This window comes from Xyrauchen texanus, chromosome 12 (assembly GCF_025860055.1).
Source record: "Xyrauchen texanus isolate HMW12.3.18 chromosome 12, RBS_HiC_50CHRs, whole genome shotgun sequence".
In the NCBI taxonomy this organism is placed as follows: Eukaryota; Metazoa; Chordata; class Actinopteri; order Cypriniformes; family Catostomidae; genus Xyrauchen; species Xyrauchen texanus.
In genome coordinates this window covers 32,735,807-32,753,178 of record NC_068287.1, presented here as the reverse complement: position 1 = coordinate 32,753,178, position 17,372 = coordinate 32,735,807, and the positions used below count along the sequence as shown (strand labels likewise).

General features: G+C 38.9%; 1 protein-coding gene across 2 annotated transcripts; it reads right to left on the bottom strand.

Moving 5' to 3' along the window:
• Positions 1-6,983: 6,983 nt before the first annotated feature.
• Positions 6,984-16,914, bottom strand: LOC127652276 (protein Njmu-R1-like). Of its 2 annotated transcripts, XM_052138422.1 has the most exons (11): positions 16,839-16,908; positions 16,594-16,737; positions 13,861-13,935; positions 13,453-13,578; positions 12,596-12,724; positions 12,246-12,303; positions 11,982-12,101; positions 11,116-11,180; positions 10,894-11,033; positions 10,689-10,792; positions 6,984-8,089 (listed from the first exon to the last, which is right to left on the bottom strand). In XM_052138422.1, exons 2-11 carry the CDS (start codon positions 16,731-16,733, stop codon positions 7,871-7,873), a joined length of 1,176 nt encoding a protein of 391 aa, XP_051994382.1. In that variant the 5' UTR covers positions 16,734-16,737; positions 16,839-16,908; the 3' UTR covers positions 6,984-7,870. The 2 variants fall into 2 exon arrangements, with proteins under 2 accessions (XP_051994382.1, XP_051994381.1); XM_052138421.1 differs by lacking the exon at positions 13,861-13,935 and having other exon boundaries at positions 16,594-16,914.
• Between the last annotated feature and the right edge of the window lie 458 nt (positions 16,915-17,372).

The window sequence follows — 17,372 nt, the reverse complement described above, 5'->3', positions numbered from 1 at the left end:
CCAAAAAAGGACGGTGGCCTCTGCCCCATCCTAGATCTCAGACATCTGTACAAAGCTTTAATGATTCGCTCGTTCAGAATGTTAACGACTAAACATATCCTCGCGCAAGTTCGCCCCGGGGATTGGTTTCTATCAGTGGATTTGAAAGACGCTTACTTTCACATTCCGATAGCGCCTCATCACAGGCCTTTTCTGAGATTCGCCTTCGAGGGACAGTCATACAAGTACACAGTACTACCATTCGGCCTATCATTGGCCCCCCGTACGTTCACGAAATGTATGGACGCGGCACTTTCCCCCCTGAGACAGCGGGGAGTGCGAATACTGAATTACCTCGACGATTGGCTAATCATAGCACAATCAGAGGATCAGTTAACGACGCACAGGTCTTGGATTATCAGCCATCTAGAATGCCTGGGTCTGAGAATCAATTTTGCAAAGAGCGTGCTATCCCCCAGCCAGAATATCTCTTTTCTGGGAATAGTGCTAGACTCAGTGCAGATGACAGCGCGCCTCTCATCAGAGTGCGCGCTCTCTATTCGACGCCTTGCAACATCATTCAGAACGGGCGCGCACGCCCCCGTCAAACGATTTCAAAGAATGCTCGGTCTCATGGCCTCGGCATCAGCTGTACTCCAGCTAGGATTGTTGCACATGCGTCCTCTCCAGCGCTGGCTCAAGAGCCGTGTCCCCACTCATGCGTGGAGCTCGGGCCACTTTTTGATCAGAGCGAATCACGGCTGTATAAAAGCCCTGACGCCCTGGAAAGCCATCAACTGGTATCAAACTGGCGTGAGTTTGGGCGTGAATACGCAGAGAAAAATGATCACGACAGATACCTCCAAAATAGGATGGGGGGCCCTTTACGAGGGCAGGCCTGTCTCCGGCTTTTGGTCAAACCCGGAAAAGCGCCTACACATAAACTGTCTGGAAATGAAAGCGGTCGCCTTGGCTCTCAGAGCCCTGCTTCCGTACCTGAAAAACGAACACGTCCTGGTCCGAACGGACAACATGACGGTAGTTTCGTATATAAATCGCCAGGGTGGACTCAGGTCGAGCTCCCTGCACTCTATGGCCAGGGAGCTCATCCTATGGTCACAGCACCACCTGCGCTTGCTAAGAGCAGCGCATGTGCCAGGCGCCCTGAACCAGGGGGCGGACATGCTGTCCAGAGACAAGGTTCTCCCAGGGGAATGGTCTCTCCACCCCCTGACGGTTCAGTGGTTACGGCAAACCCTTGGCGAAGCAGAGGTCGACCTCTTCGCCTCCAGGGAAAATGCGCACTGCCCCCTTTTCTTTTCAAAAAGCATGGACACGCTCGCCCAGGTCTGGCCGAGCCGCCCCTTGTATGCTTTTCCCCCGATCGCGATGCTACCTCAGGTCATCAGTCGGATCAGGGAAGTGAAATGTGCAGTGCTCCTGGTAGCCCCACTCTGGAAAAACCAGACGTGGTTTCCAGAACTGATGCAGATGATGCAATCTGCCCCATGGCCGATTCCGTTGAGGCTAGACCTCCTCAGGCAGGCCAACGGGATGATTTTTCATCCCCGCCCGATCTGTGGGCCCTCCATGCATGGCCCCTCAACGGGTTCCCGAGAACCTCCCCAGTGGAGTTTTGAGAACCATCACTGAGGCGCGAGCGCCCTCTACGAGGCGCTTATATGCTCAAAAGTGGAAAGTGTTCAGCGACTGGTGTGATACCAAAAGCTTGAACCCCAAATCGTGCGAGATACCAAGTGTACTCGCCTTTTTGCAGGAGCTGCTGGAGGCGGGCCGCACACCCTCCACGCTCAAAGTCTATGTGGCTGCCATAGCGGCGTCACACAATCCTGATAAAGGACATTCATTAGGGAAAAACTATCTAATCATTCATGTCCTAAGAGGCGCTAGGAGGATGAACCCTCCTCGCCCCCCCTCGGTGCCGATCTGGGACCTGGCCACGGTCCTGGACGCACTCAAGGGTGCCCCGTTCGAACCTCTCCGAACCGTGCACCTTAAACAGCTCTCGCTCAAAACCGCGCTCTTGCTGGCACTCGCTTCAGTCAAGACAGTGGGCGACCTGCACGCGCTGTCATTGAGCGCTGCTTGCCTGGAATTTGGACCTAACGACTGCAGAGTTGTCCTTAGGCCAAAGCACGGGTATATTCCTAAAGTGCTCTCTACACCCTTCAGAGTACAGGTGATATCTCTGGCAGCGCTATCGTCCCCAGCAGACGAAAGCGACGCTAATTTACTCTGCCCAGTCAGGGCGCTCAGAGTATATTTGGAACGTTCTGCCCTGTTCAGATAGACGGAACAATTATTCGTATGCTTTGGCGGCCGCACTAAAGGTCTTGTAGTTTCAAAGCAAAGAATATCGCGCTGGATAGTGGATGCTATAGCGCTGGCTTATGAAGCCAAGGGCCTTCAATGACCCTTAGGCGTCAGAGCTCACTCTATGAGGAGCATGGCCTCCTCGTGGGCGTGGTCGAGTGGGATACCCATTGAAGATATTTGTGCGGCTGCAGGCTGGGCCTCGCCTTCGACATTTATCAGGTTTTATAACCTACAGGTCCCCTCATTACATTCCAACATTCTATCAGCCTGACTATAGAATGGAATAGAGTATGTATATGCTGGGCATTGTCTCCTCCCTTATAAGGTCCGTCTCTGACCGACTTAGAGGATTTTTTATGCGTACCAGTACATAAAAAACTCAGTACATAAGATATGTGCTTGTGTTTGTACAATGAGCACCCCACCTTGGGGCAAAGGCGCTCTGTGTTATCCCATTATATAGCTCGCCATTGGCCGGCTCGTGGAATAATCACTTTGCTTTAAGGCTCAGGCATCTGCCTCTGGCTTTATAGAGCGAAGTCAGCACGCACGGCGTTTTGCAGGGTGTTCCCATAGCGTAAGCTACTTACGTAATACGAGAGACCTCTTGATAGGGAACGACTCGGTTACTAATGTAACCTCGGTTCCCTGAGAGGAGGGAACGAGTATTGTGTAAGCTGCCGTGCTTGTGCTCGGTCAGTTCGCTTCAGTCGACTGAACCTAAAGGAACTCGCATGACGGGGTGCCCATTATATAGCCTGGCTATGCTAATTTCGGCGGGCTCTGAGCGCGCGAACGCGAGGCGCGCACCCATTGGTCGCGCGTTCAGAGTCGCCCCGTCATTGGTTCGAGCAGTTGCCGCAGCACAGCCAATGACTGAGCTGCCTCGCTCATTACTGTCTGCTGTGCAGCTGCAATGCGTTTTACATAAAGACTTCAATATTTGAGTTTTCCCATAGCGTAAGCTACTTACGCAATACTCGTTCCCTCCTCTCAGGGAACCGAGGTTACGTTAGTAACCGAGTCGTTTTCTTTACTCCATCATCCCTGAGTAATTGTACCGTGAGGTATTTGAGAGGAATTGTACATAAAATAGTTAAAAGAAATTACGATTGGAAATGTAAAATATTTTGTTCTCAATTTTTTAACCTCATCATTAGAAAAATATTGTTGAAGAAAACGGATATAATTAATTGACAAAAGCTTTCCGGATTGTGATGTTTGGCCATTTCACTGCGTTATTTCTTCCCCCCCTTCCATGCCGTTCGTTTGCAGTCACGTGACTCTGATGAAGCGCGAAATTCAGATGGAGGGCAGAGAATGAAAAGCATTGAGGACAAGATGGAGGAAAACAGGAAGGACAGGAAAGTCCGTACTGTACTAGTTTACACGCTATTACGAGAGAAAGGTATAAACAGAAAATCACAACATATGTTGGACGCGAACCTTATGCTATGAATAGGAGATGTAGAAAATCACTTCCTGCCCTCCATTTGCATTTTTTTTTTTATTAACAGAACATAATATACAACATTATACAAATATATACAGAAAATACCAGAGTGTACAAAATGTTAATTCCTTAATCAAAAAGATAACCACGAAAAATACTACAAGTCTTTTTAGCTTTTTTGTTGACAATATTCTCCAAACAGGTGCTGTAGTTCTTGATCTGTAGGCGCTGAATGTACTGGAAAGATCATAATTCATTTTGTCACTTTGTCCTGAACAAAAACGCATGAGAGAGTGAGATTAAAAAAAAAAAGTTTTTAATGACAAACCGATTTTGCCTGGTTCCCACATTTATGGTTTCCCTCTATGCCAAATATAAGAATACAACATATCAAGGTAACATCACTTCCCATGACAGAATATGTATTTTTTTGTAGTGAACTATTTCAGACTTTTCTGAGAATGCTGTGGGACATTTTGTTTTTATCTGATCAGCTCAACATGATGGTAAACACATAGCCACCATTAGAACTGAAAATATGGTAAGGTAATTTAATTCAATTTAAATCAGAATTGATTGAATAATATATGGAGTCAGCCATCTCATTATGTAATCGTGCTTCATACATGTTCATACAGTATAATCTGGCTGGTATGAATTGGCAGGCCGGAAATTCTGGCGTGCATTATCAAAATGGAAGAGGTACAGTGTGAAGAGGGAGAGCAGCAGGCATAACTATCAAAAAAGTTCCTTGTATTTATCAGGATCATCTTGGCTTATTCTTTGTATGTTGATAAGCAATGAGTCAAGCAACCTCAAAGTACAGTTGCCTCTAAGAAAATTAAGTTTGACCAATAACAACTTTTCTTCTGACTACATTCATTTCCAATAACACTTCAATAATTGAATTCGTTTTTTACTATTAATTTTCCTCCCTGCTCAGTCAATCTCCACTTTAACTTTCACTTTGTGTTTTTGGTTATTCACATTCTTCATGCATATCACTACCGACTGGGCAGAGAGAAGAATTTATAGGAAAAATGGACTTAAATATTGATCTGTTTCTCACCCACACCTGTTATATCAATTCTGAAGTAATGGATTATACCATGTACTGTACATACTTGACACATTGGGACAAGTGTACATGTAGTGGTTCTATGATGCCATATGCAAGAAAGACTCAAATAAACCAGAGGATGTCATTGACATTATTGATACAGCTCTAAAAGTAATTGCTTAAAAGTTCACAGTCAAAGGCAGTCTGCTTGAATACTTCTTATTTTGGAGAAGTTGATATTGGATGTCAATTGATTGAACTTCTGTCATATTTACATTTATGCATTTGGCAGATGCTTTTATCCAAAGCGACTTACAGTGCACTTGTTACAGGGACAATCCCCCCGGAGTAACCTGGAGTTAAGTGCCTTGCTCAAGGACCCAACAGTGGCATCTTGGTGGTGCTGGGGCTTGAACCCCCAACCTTCTGGTCAGTAACCCTGAGCCTCAACCACTGAGCCACCACCACTGCCTCATATGTAGATGTTTTTGCTACCAAAGTGGGGAAGTCTGAGTTGATGGATTACCTGCTTACTGACTACATACCGGAGGTAGTACAAAAACCTTGGCAAAAGTTTCATGGCCTTTTGAAAGGAATGAAAGACAGCATTAGAATTGCCCTGGAATGCATTTGTGAGGATTTAGCTTGCTTTCAGACTTACAGTTCTGAGAAAGTGGAGCTGGATGAAGGAGAGCCTGAAAAGGTAAATAATCCAATAAAATGGCTCATCAAAAGTGAAGTGTATGCCAAGTTTGTCTGTGGTTCCATTCAAGAGGATGAGGTAGTCATTTTCAAGAGACAAATGAACATTTTCCAACTTGGAGGTGGCAATGTTACAACAATTCTTTACCTGCTCTGTGACAACAACAAACAAAGAGCTAGAGAAAAGCTTGAGAGAATAATCAGCCTTTTCCCAAGTGACCTGAAAAACTATCTTGATTGGATAGAGCTCATAAACTTCATCTTCTGTCAGATAGCTCTTTCTTGCGCTTCACCTGGCTCTGGGAATCTTCTTTCTATTAAAGAACTTCAAGATCTCAGCAGAAAGTTGTGCAGTGAAGAACTGCTGTACCAGAAATTGCATACTTTCTCCTTTTATTGTTATTTTGGCCATAAGATTCTATGGGTACACATCCATCAAATAAAAGGAGAGACACTGTCACAAATGCAATAAAAGCACTTCACAGACACAAGCTAAAACCTGCCTCAAGAAAAGGTAGAATTTTAACTCACCTTCTCCTTGGAAAAGCACGGGGTCTCAATAAAATTGTCCACAAGACCACAATTGATAAATTAATCAAGGGTACTTTCAGTGAGAGATGCCTTAAGTGGCAAGGTGGTGAAGTATGGACAAACCCAGATGTTGTTCGACTGCTTAGACGAGTTACTGGATACACCGAAAATGGAAATCTGTTAATTTGTGTATCTAATCTCAGCAATATTGGAGTCATTCCACTTTTTTCTGCCTCTTTGCCAAGTTCAAATAAAAATGTTACCTTCTACCTAGGGTTTTCTTTTCATGGAGTGGTAGCCTTTGACATCAAAATTTCAGAATGAATTTGCAAGGATTGAAAACAGATATGAGTTTACCAAAATGCACCATATGAATATGAAAGAAGTGTCATTGTAAAGGAGAGTCATGCTATGTGTATCTACAGTTTTGGAGTTGTACATTAGTTCATATTTTTATCAATTTTAACATTGTAAATGTCCACATAATACTTGGATGCACACATAGATTTTTAAATGGTGAAGTGGACCAATTCCAATCACATTTCAAGAGCAAGTTTAATGTCTTCTGAAACTGTTCTGAAGGAATTTTATTTAACATAAATGAAAGATTTAGTATAGTTTAAGTGAATTGATAGGTATCTTATTTGTGCAATGCATGATTGCAAGGAATGACAAACTTGTGTCTGTATTTGTGTTATACTGGAAAATTGTTTTAAATGAATCATGCCTAATCACATATTTAACATTACAAATTTGTGGTCAATAAAATTAAAACTGTCAATAAAATTAAAAAAACAAATCGGCTTCATATAAATGTGTTTAGACTGTATATAAAGAGGTCATTTGTGAACTTAAACTTGTGATTTTAAACATTCTCTAAATTTCACAAGGAACAAAATACAGTGAGACTCAATCCAGAGTTTATTTTCACACTGCTTTAATTCTTTCAAGTTCCGACAGAATGAAATGTTGCTGGCACAAATTACAGTACAGTCACGTCAAATCAAGATAGAAACACGTTTTACAACATGATCAATATATACACATACAGTTTTTAAGGTCTTGTCGGTCTTTGGTAAGAAAAATTATGAGATAGCCATTAAGGAGAAATATGAAAAAGAATTAATTATGAAGTCACAAATTCTCGAAAAACTCCTAAATCATAGACCTAAATACAAAAGTACTCAAATATTAGCAAATTTATCACTTGGACAAAAAAAAAAAAAAAAATATCAGACTATAAAAGGTAAGTGTAATTTCCACTGTAATCTGTTGTTTTTGTCAGAGTGTAAAAAAGCTATCATGCTATTGGCTTGTGCTGAGCTTCATGATAAAAGGATTAGCTTCCTTCTTCAGTGTTACAAACCATTAATGTACAGGACTGTCTGCTTAACACTTTGTTTAACGTCGCACATCTTTAAATGATGCGTAAGACATCGGCTACGACATACTAGAATCAGGTGTTACATATAAACATTATAGTGTTAATATATATATATAAATAACCAATCTTTTTTTTTTAAATAAAGCTGGAGCATGTAGTATTTTCAGTTGGTCCATTGAATTGAATCTGTTTTCAATTCCATTAACGCAGAGTTTTGCTCCAACCCTAATCATCAAACACCTGAATAAGCTGATCAAAATTTTCAGCATTACTTGAAAATTACAGCAAGTGTGTATGCGCAGGGCTGGAACGGAACTCTGCAGGATGGCAGCCCTCAATGAACGGAATTGAAAAGCACTGGCTTTGATGGTTCTCGGACAGGTGAGTTTTTGAAACCTTGTGGCACCCTGCGGACAGAGAGGCGTCAGTACTGTGTGCCCTGCGCATGCTCACCGAGGAACTCTTCCAGAACTTTAATGATTCCGCAGGCCTCGGGAAGGCTGCTGTGCTCAGCACGCGCATTCTGCAGCAGAACGTCTCCATTTCCGCAGCTCTGCAGGAACAAACAGCAGCGGAACAGGGCATAGTGGCTCATCTCTGCCTGACGAATGAAGCGCTTCAGGTTGTTCATGTCCTGAATGGCCTGCATGGAGAGAGAGATTGCATGTTGAAGACTACTGAAATGATACCACTGAGTTCAGGTTGCTGTTAGGTGCAGCAGGTAAGTTCACATTATTTGCCATTTTCAATCTTATGAGGGTTTCCATATCTTTTGCAATTATATACATTTTTAAATATAATTTTATAGAGGTTGTACTCACAAAGAGCAATTACTATCCAATTAAATAATTTCAGAATGGAGCACACTGTAACTACAAAAATGTAAATTTACTCTCATATGTCTCATCAAGGCCTGGAATTTTTTTTTATCCTAATATATCCAGTATTTCCATATCTATGGGAAGTTTGAGAACCCTGAATAACACCTGGTGGGGTACTATAAAGATATAGGATTTGCTCCAAAAAATTATTCTGGCTTGGCAGATCTGGCGGTATCAACTGTTGTGCTGCTTTGCTTTAAATTTATATTCTGATGGATAATTTCACACATAATGTTAGCAGGTTTACAACTTGATTTAGACCAAAAATAAATAAAAAGTAGAAATTCTTTGACATTTTCGAAAATATATTAACTACAGAGAACCAGTGTGATGCATGTGAAGACATGTGTTTTATGTTTTTTCCATCTGTCATGTCTGTTTTGTACAGGAATCAGTGCGTCTAACTCTTAAATTATTTTGTTTAAAATATATTTAAAAAAAATAAATTCTTGTATATTTTAATAGCCTTGACAAAGTTTGATTCAAGTACTAGAGCTGCTCTGATACCAAAATTTTGGCTTCGGTACGATACCAGCCCTGGTACTTCGGTATCGATACTAACTCGATACTTAGGCAACAAATTTCAAAACATCCGATTTTTTATGAAATTACACAGAAAATGACTTGTCTAAGAGAACTGCATAGTCTTATAGATACAAATAATGCCTTTTCTGTTTGAATTTTTCTGGATTTCAAGTTAAAAGTTTTAAATAAATGTTAGGATCAAATTGTGTTTATTCAAATATATACTGTACAGTGTGGCAGGCCAGGCAGGGCGGAGTGATGACAGTGTGGAGCAAGGCTGAGGTGTGCACCTGGGGCGAATGATCTCGCCCAGCAGTGAGTGATTACTGTGTGAGTCAGGCGAGGGATAAAGCTGGGAGCACAGCTGCAGTCGGGAGAGAGACGCCGAGAGAAAGAGACACCTTGAAGCTGTATGTTATCATTATGTTTTCAGTCTAATGTGGCGTTTGGATTAAAAATGTGTGTGCATCTATGGCAAGTGCTACAGGAGGTGTGGAGTGAAATGTCACCCGAGGATCTGCAAAGCTGTCATTGCTGCATGAGGAGTATTTTTTGATGAGAACTTTTTGAAGTAGTTCAAATTGTAATATTCATTTTTCACATTATTAATGTCCTGACTATACAATGTGATCAGTTGAATGTCACTTTGGTGAAATATAGTACCAATTTCTTTCCATAGGAGCAAAATCTTAACATTATTCCAAACTTTTGGCCGTCAGTATATAGACAGACAGACAGACAGACAGAGAGATAGATATTATTTTTGGATAAAAAAAAATAAAGATGCACAACAGAGCTTTACAGTATTAATGAAAAAAATCTGATTACCTGAGGTGAAAGGCTGCCATGGCTCAATCACATCATGCTGATATTCAGTACACTTGCTTTTGTGATATTGCTTAGAGATAAAAATACTAATAATATAACCATTTAATATGGTCATTAATATTAATATTAATTATTGTTACTATGAGTATTATTTTGACTGCTTTGAATATTACACTTTTACACTTTTTTTATGTCTTCAATTTCACGAATCCATTGGAACGGAGCACACATTTCAGCAGGACTTTTATTTTGAAAGATCTTAGAAGTTCTTCCTGTTTGTTAAGAGCTCGTTATATCAAGCTTCCCGCGATTTACGACCTGAAATCTCTGAGCTGCAACTGAGAGAGTTAATTTGAGAGTTCACTGCCGTTATTACAGTACACTCAACACACTGATCTGTGTTCTGCAGATTGATACTATTGGACACACTGCATGAAAATCAAGCATTAGTACTGTGTGTTGCTTTTGTGTGTGTGTTCGTGTGCGTGCCTGTGTGTGTGAAGGAGATGACTGCAGAGAGGTGCCTCTTATTCATACTGTGGCGTGCAGGACATGCGTCTATAATATTTCATTAAATTACATCCTTCTGCGGTTTAATGATCACACTTGGCCATATAGAGTAGGCTTTTTTATTATTATTTTCAAATGGTTTTTTATTTAATCTCAAAACTCACACATTATATTACATTTTGCTAATGGCAGCATACTTTAATATGACAACAAGCCAAAATTGATGATATCAAACTGTTTTAAATTTGTTTGGCATCACGATATTTTGTTAGTACTGGTATACCTTGCAACCCTATCCTGTACTAAAAACCTGTGGTATTTAAAAATAATTATCTACCTCTCCGGGGTCAAAATGACCCAAAGGCAATAGCAGGGTTAAACAGATTGCAGAGGGTTACCAGTGACAAAATAAAAGTTCTAAATGTCAGATCAGGGAACCAAATTGCAAAGAATGGGATACTATTCAATTGCATCATGTATTATATGGATAATACTCACCTTCAGTTTAAAGTTCTCCACGATCTGACGGAGGAGAAAAGGGTTAAAGCGCTCAGCACAATTGAGGAAGGCCTGGATCCAGTCATCACAGAACTGATTACTGACTGTAGAAGTCAAAATACCACTTCAACACAACATTATCAAAATAATATGTTAATAAAGGAAGAAGGACTGTGGATTTAGTGGGTGTGGTAATGATCCTGACCTGCATTGGTAAGTGTGGGTGGACTGGTGGAGCAGTTGATTATCAGATTGGTGTGCAAGTCCTCTGAGATGGCCATACACAGAGATGCTGTGGCAGTGTCTTCTTGGACTAGACCCTGGAGGCCTGCTGCTTTGATAAATCTAAAAAAGACAATGGCCATCATAATTGCAATGGATGTCAGTGTTTATACTGGATTATGAGGAGAAAATCCTGTTTGCTTACCTAGCTACATCTGCTTTTGTCTTCTCATCTGCCCCTGTGACTTCTACAGTTTTGTGACTCAAAGCCTAAAGCAGAGAACTCTTTTATCAGTGATCCATACTTAGGCTAGACTAATTTAGCATGCTTACAAAACAGGCTGGCCATCCACAGTTAAAGGTATAATTCACCCAAAAATGAAAATACTGTCATCAATCATCCGTCTGGCTTTCTTCCATGAAACACAAAAGGAGATGTTAGGTAGAATGACAACCATAATCACCATTCACTTTCATTGCATCATTTATTAAATACAATTAAAGTGAATAGTGACTTGGGCAGTCATTCTGCCTAACATCTCTTTTTGAGTTCTGCTAAAGAAAGAAGGTCATTTGGGTTTGGAACATCATTAGCATGAGTAAATTACATAATATAAATTTTTGAGTGAACTATCCATTTAAATACATTAGAATGTGATTATGAAAAATCTCTGGGAAGAAGGTTTGCTAACCTTGTACTCGAATGGCCACACATCATTTGCATTGGTAACACTTTACACTTAACAACACTAGTTGAACTAACAATGAACAACTTTTACATAATTAATTAATCTTTGCCTAAGTTGATTTCAACATATACTAATACATTTTTAAAATCAAAATTGTGTGTTAACATTAGTTAATGCATAATGACTAACATGAACTAACGATGAACAATTGTACAGTATTTTTAACTAGGTAACATTGTCAGTTCAAGATAGCTAATGCATTAACTAATGTTAACAAATGGAACCTTATTGTAAAGTGTTAACTTTGCGTCTATATTCTCTTTTTTTTTTTTTTACGTGACTTTATAGAATTCATATGGTATAGACAACAGTGGTTTCTTACAGCATGTAGAAGGTACCCAATGTTCGCCTGCAACAGCTGAACCACTCTGTGAATATGCATAACTGATTCTTCATACCAGCGGTTCAGGTAGGGCCTGACATCCATCTCCAAATTCTGCATCTGTAAACAGGGGTTATCAAATAGTGTCAGCTCATAGAAATCCAATATTCAGAGGCAGTGTGCTAGTAAATATTGACTGAGATACGTAACTGGATTTAGGTCACAGTGTTATTTGTATGTACATTGTCTCAAACATTTTCTCACCTCTTGGGTCAAACTACCCTGCAGACCCTGGACATACTTGTCCAGCTCAATTCTGAATGTTTGTAAGGTTAAGGAACAACAAATATATATATTTTTTAATTATTATTATAAATCTTAATAATAATGCAGTGGTAAAGCTAGTATAACCTGTTTAAGGACTGTTTAATAAAACTCTTGTTTCTCTTGTAAATTACAACTAATATAACTCTTGTGTATTACTCTTGTAGAGTCGTATTTCAGTATCACTTTATTCCTTAATGTTGTAGTTGTTGCAGATATGCTGACATATTTGAATTCATTTGTGCAATTTCCAACAATTTAATGGCCAGCCATTTCTGATTTAAGGATATAGATTCAGACCCTTCTCTGATTCTCCAAGAAGACACACCACCCAGCCATTGCCATCAGCCTCAGGCTGTTCAGGAGATTTCTCCTGTTCCAGCAGACAGCAGTAACAGCCCACCGCTTGCTCAGGAATGCTTGAACACACAAAAACAGTGAATTGACCATAAAAGTAATTAAAAACAATTATAGTATTGATGATATTAAATAGGGATGCACCGACATTTTGGCCGATACCGATTTTAACCAAAAAACCTTTTTGTCTGTTCCATTCTCCCCATAATTTTTTAATCTTGTGATGTCATTTTGCACATGTAAATTGTTAATTTAGACCATTCTTTGTTTAGATTTCCATTTTTTAATGTCTGATAATACATTTTACAGAATGTCACTATGTCCCTTTGGTAAATCTTCTTGAAAAAAGACAACATTTGATTTTTACCCATAAACCTTAGGTTTATCGCATCGCATATCGCTGCATATTATCCACGTGTATCGCATATCACATTTTCCCCTCCTAACCATGCAGTGGTCAGTTCTTAATTTGTTTATTTCTTTAGAAACAACATTCAGACCAAACCAACACCCTTGGTTTTCATGCTTATTAGCGATATACCGATGGTTTTCATTTGGTCAATAATTGGCAGATAAATATCGGCAGCCAATACATCGGTGTATTCCTAATATTATCACAATAGTCTGTGATATTAAACTATTCTTAATTGGGAATACAATGAGAACACAACAAAGGTTTGGGTTTTGATCTTTAGTCCAAACCAGTGTCGGATTTGGGCTGAAGGATAATAAACAAAAAGTGATGCAAATGTATTTGAGTGTCACTACTCTGAAAATGGTAAAGGGCTACCTTAGATCCACTGTGGCAATGTTTCCCATACCACCAAGCAGAGCACCCTTGTTCAACCTGCGGGAGATGTAGCTATGCAGTTCTAGCTCCGCCTCTGATGGTAAACTGGTGTCCAGTAGGGTGAGACTTTAAGAGTGGAAAATATATATGTTACAAAACAGATCAGTTATGACACTAACAAGCAAGGACAAAGTGGACAAGCAGATAGATAAATAGTAAATGAAGCAATGAGCAGCAGCAGCACCTAACAGGGATTTATATAAGACAGAGTTCAGCTCAATGGAAACGGATGACACGAACAAGCCCACATGATGAAAAGCCAAACCTAAATATTTGATTGAAGCCATGATTTCACAACACCGAAAGTCACAGGTCTGAGATGACTGAGAGATGAAGGACCCTCTTTACCTAAAATCATCCTGACTTGTAGTTGAGTCTGATCTCCTCTGGCTCCAGGCCACACTCTCTCCAGAAGCCTCAGATCTGGGTTGTTTAATAATGCATTTAATATTTTAATGAGTGTTCATATAGAAAAAATCGTCTCCTGGGGTTCTCACTGGCCTAGATGGTCATTTATTATGCTTTCCAAGTATGCTTTGCATTATAAAGATTACACTGCGTTCATACACTCAGTACATGGATTTATCAGAGGGAAAAGAATATAAAATCTAAACAGAATTTATTTATACCATAATAACAAAAACAAAGCTAATAATTCATCAAACCAATAGACTAGGATAGGCTTTTTGCAACTGCAAGATATTTGTTTTCTATGGAGCACCTTAGAGGACAGGGAGGGAACATATTTTCTAAAATAGTTTCCCCGCAATAGTTTGCTCTGACAGTAAGTTTAAGGAAACAATAAGGTTCCATTTGTTAACATTAGTTAACATGAACTAACAATAAACAATAAAATAATCTAGGTTAATGTTAATTTCAACATAAAGTAATACATTTTTAAAATCAAAAGTTGTATATGTTAACATTAGTTAATGCACTATGAACTAAAATGATGTAACAATGAACAATTGTATTTGTATTAAATAACATTACCAAAGATTAATAAACGCTGTTAAAAATATATTATTCATTGTTAGTTTCTAATGCATTAACTAAGAATTTAACCTTATTATAAAGTGTTACTATGTTTCTTTGTTCCCTCACAATAGCTTTAACCATCCCTTATTAAAATTAATTTACCATGGTTTTATTACAGTAACTATAGTTGAACTATGGAATTTGTAGTAAAACCACAGAAACCACGAAATGAAAGGTTTTACCACAGGAACCATATTTTAACCATGATATAAACATTAAAACCATAGTAATAATACAGGGAAATTAAAACTATGGAAACAGAAAAATTTTAAAAGCAGAGTTTTACCTTAGTAACATGGTTAATTTGTGGTACAAATATCATGGTGTTTAAAACCATGTAAAAATTTTTACAACTAATAATAATAATAATATTTTATATATATATATATATATATATATATATATATATATATATATATATATATATATATATATATATATATATATATATATATATATATAAATGTAAACAGGTAGACAAGTTTTTATATCCACAGTAAAACGAGTCCTATATCGACACAACCCAAAAGGCTGCACAGCAAAGAAGAAGCCACTGCTCCAAAACCGCCATAAAAAAGCCAGACTACAGTTTGCAAGTGCACATAGGACAAATATCTTACTTTTTGGAGAAATGTCCTCTGGTCTGACAAAAATTTAACTGTTTGGCCATAATGACCATCGTAATGTTTGGTGGAAAAAGGGTGAAGCTTGCAAGCCAAAGAACACCATCCCAACCGTGAAGCATGGGGGTGGAAGCATCATGTTTGTAGGCAGAACTGAAGAAGTGTGTGCGAGCAAGGAGGCCTATAAACCTGACACAGTTACACCAGTTCTGTCTGGAGGAATCGGCCAAACTTCCAGCAACTTGTTGTGAGAAGCTTGTGGAGGGCTACCCAAAACATCTGACCCAAGTTAAATTATGTAAAGGCAATGCTACCAAATACTAACAAAGTGTATGTAAATTTCTGACCCACCGGAAATGTGGTGAAAGAAATAAAAACTGAAATAAATCATTCTCTCTACTATTATTCTGACATTTCACATTCTTCAAATAAAGCAGTGATCCTAACTGACCTAACACAGGGAATGTTTTCTACTATTAACTGTCAGGAATTGTGAAAAACTGTGTTTAAATGTATTTGGCAAAGGTGTATGTAAACTTCTGACTTCAACTGTATAGTTGAACTATGGAATTCATAGTAAAACTATAGAAACCACAAAACTGACCATGGTTTTACCACAGGAATCATATTTAAACCATGATATAAACATTAAAACCATGATAATAAAACAAGAAAAGAAAAACTATGGAAACAGAAAAGTTTTAAAAGTAGAGTTTTACAATAGTAACATAGTTAATTTGTACTAAAGGACCATGATGTTTTTGGTTTTTTTATTATTATATATTTAATCTAAATTAACCATGGTTTCACTATAGTAAAACTGCAGTAATCATGCCTGTAATAACCTTCTTTATTCTTTGGTGTGTGGTAAGAATTATGATTTTAAAAACGAATTAATAATAACTATTATTATTATTATTATTATTATTATTATACAAATAAAACTACACTAACCTTGTTTTCGACAGAATAATTATGATTTTTGTTACCATAGTTTTGATGATTATTATTATTGATTCATACGAATCTTATGGTTAAAATATGGTAACTGTTGAAAAACCATGCTACATTTTGTGGGTATACTAGAAATGCCATCGGTAAACTATTACAGATATATTGTATCATAAAATACATTTCCTTGCTGTCCTCTATAAAATGCACCGTAGGTTTCCTGTCATGCAACCAGGCTCTGAACAGTAAACTGGATCGTGAATTTTCACAAAAACACTTACAAAATTGCAAGAGGTTAGGAATGCCCGAAAACGCATGTATAAAATTCACATATTCTTTAGTCTGTGGCACAAAATATACCCAAAATATCAACCAGCGTTCTGCAAAGCTCCCACCTGGCAAGCCTCCTTAGCATAACGTTAGCTTGCTATATATCTTAATGATACCATACAAGTGAAAAACACCGTACCTTGTGCTCTGGTAGTAATATATGGCATAGTAGCTGTTAATCGGTTGTATTTTCTGGCTGTATCCGGCGATTTCTTCGCTGTCAAATTCTGCATCCACGTCCATGGACTCCTGAAAGGAAGAGGTCTGGGATGTAAACATCTCTCTGCAAAGCCAACAGAAGACTAATGACGCTGATGTCTGCTACGGATTATGTGCTTATTCGATGACTAATCAATTTCAGTTATTGTAATGATGTCGACCCACTGCTGTTGTGTGGCTATTTTGCTACAAAATCCATTGAAATGTTAGGTGACAGATGATATGCTTCATGCAGTGTGACGATTACACTACGCATGCGCTGTAGGCTTTCACGAAATCACGCGCAACAGTCAGCAAGGGTCAAGAAAGAGAGGAGGCTGTATATGGTGGGACAAACCAGGGTGATTGTTGATTATGTGGAGGGCCTGGGGGATTTCACTGAGCTCGAAGTGGTGATGCAAGAACATTAGAGCAGAGAGGAAGGGGCCATCGCAAATCAGTTGATGCTGGACCTGGGAGTGAAGGAGGAAGATCTGTTAGAGGGTGCCTACATGGATATCTTACTGAAGACCCAGGAGAATGGACATGCACCATAGAATATCACCACCACCTCTACCACCAGATGTGCTGCACATCAGCACTTACAACTTATAGATAGATAGTCTCAAAAATAGATAGTTCAGCTCACTATTTATCCCCAACAGTGTTTTAGAGAACTCTCTGACAAAAAAAAAAAAAAAAAAAAGACAAAAAAAAAAA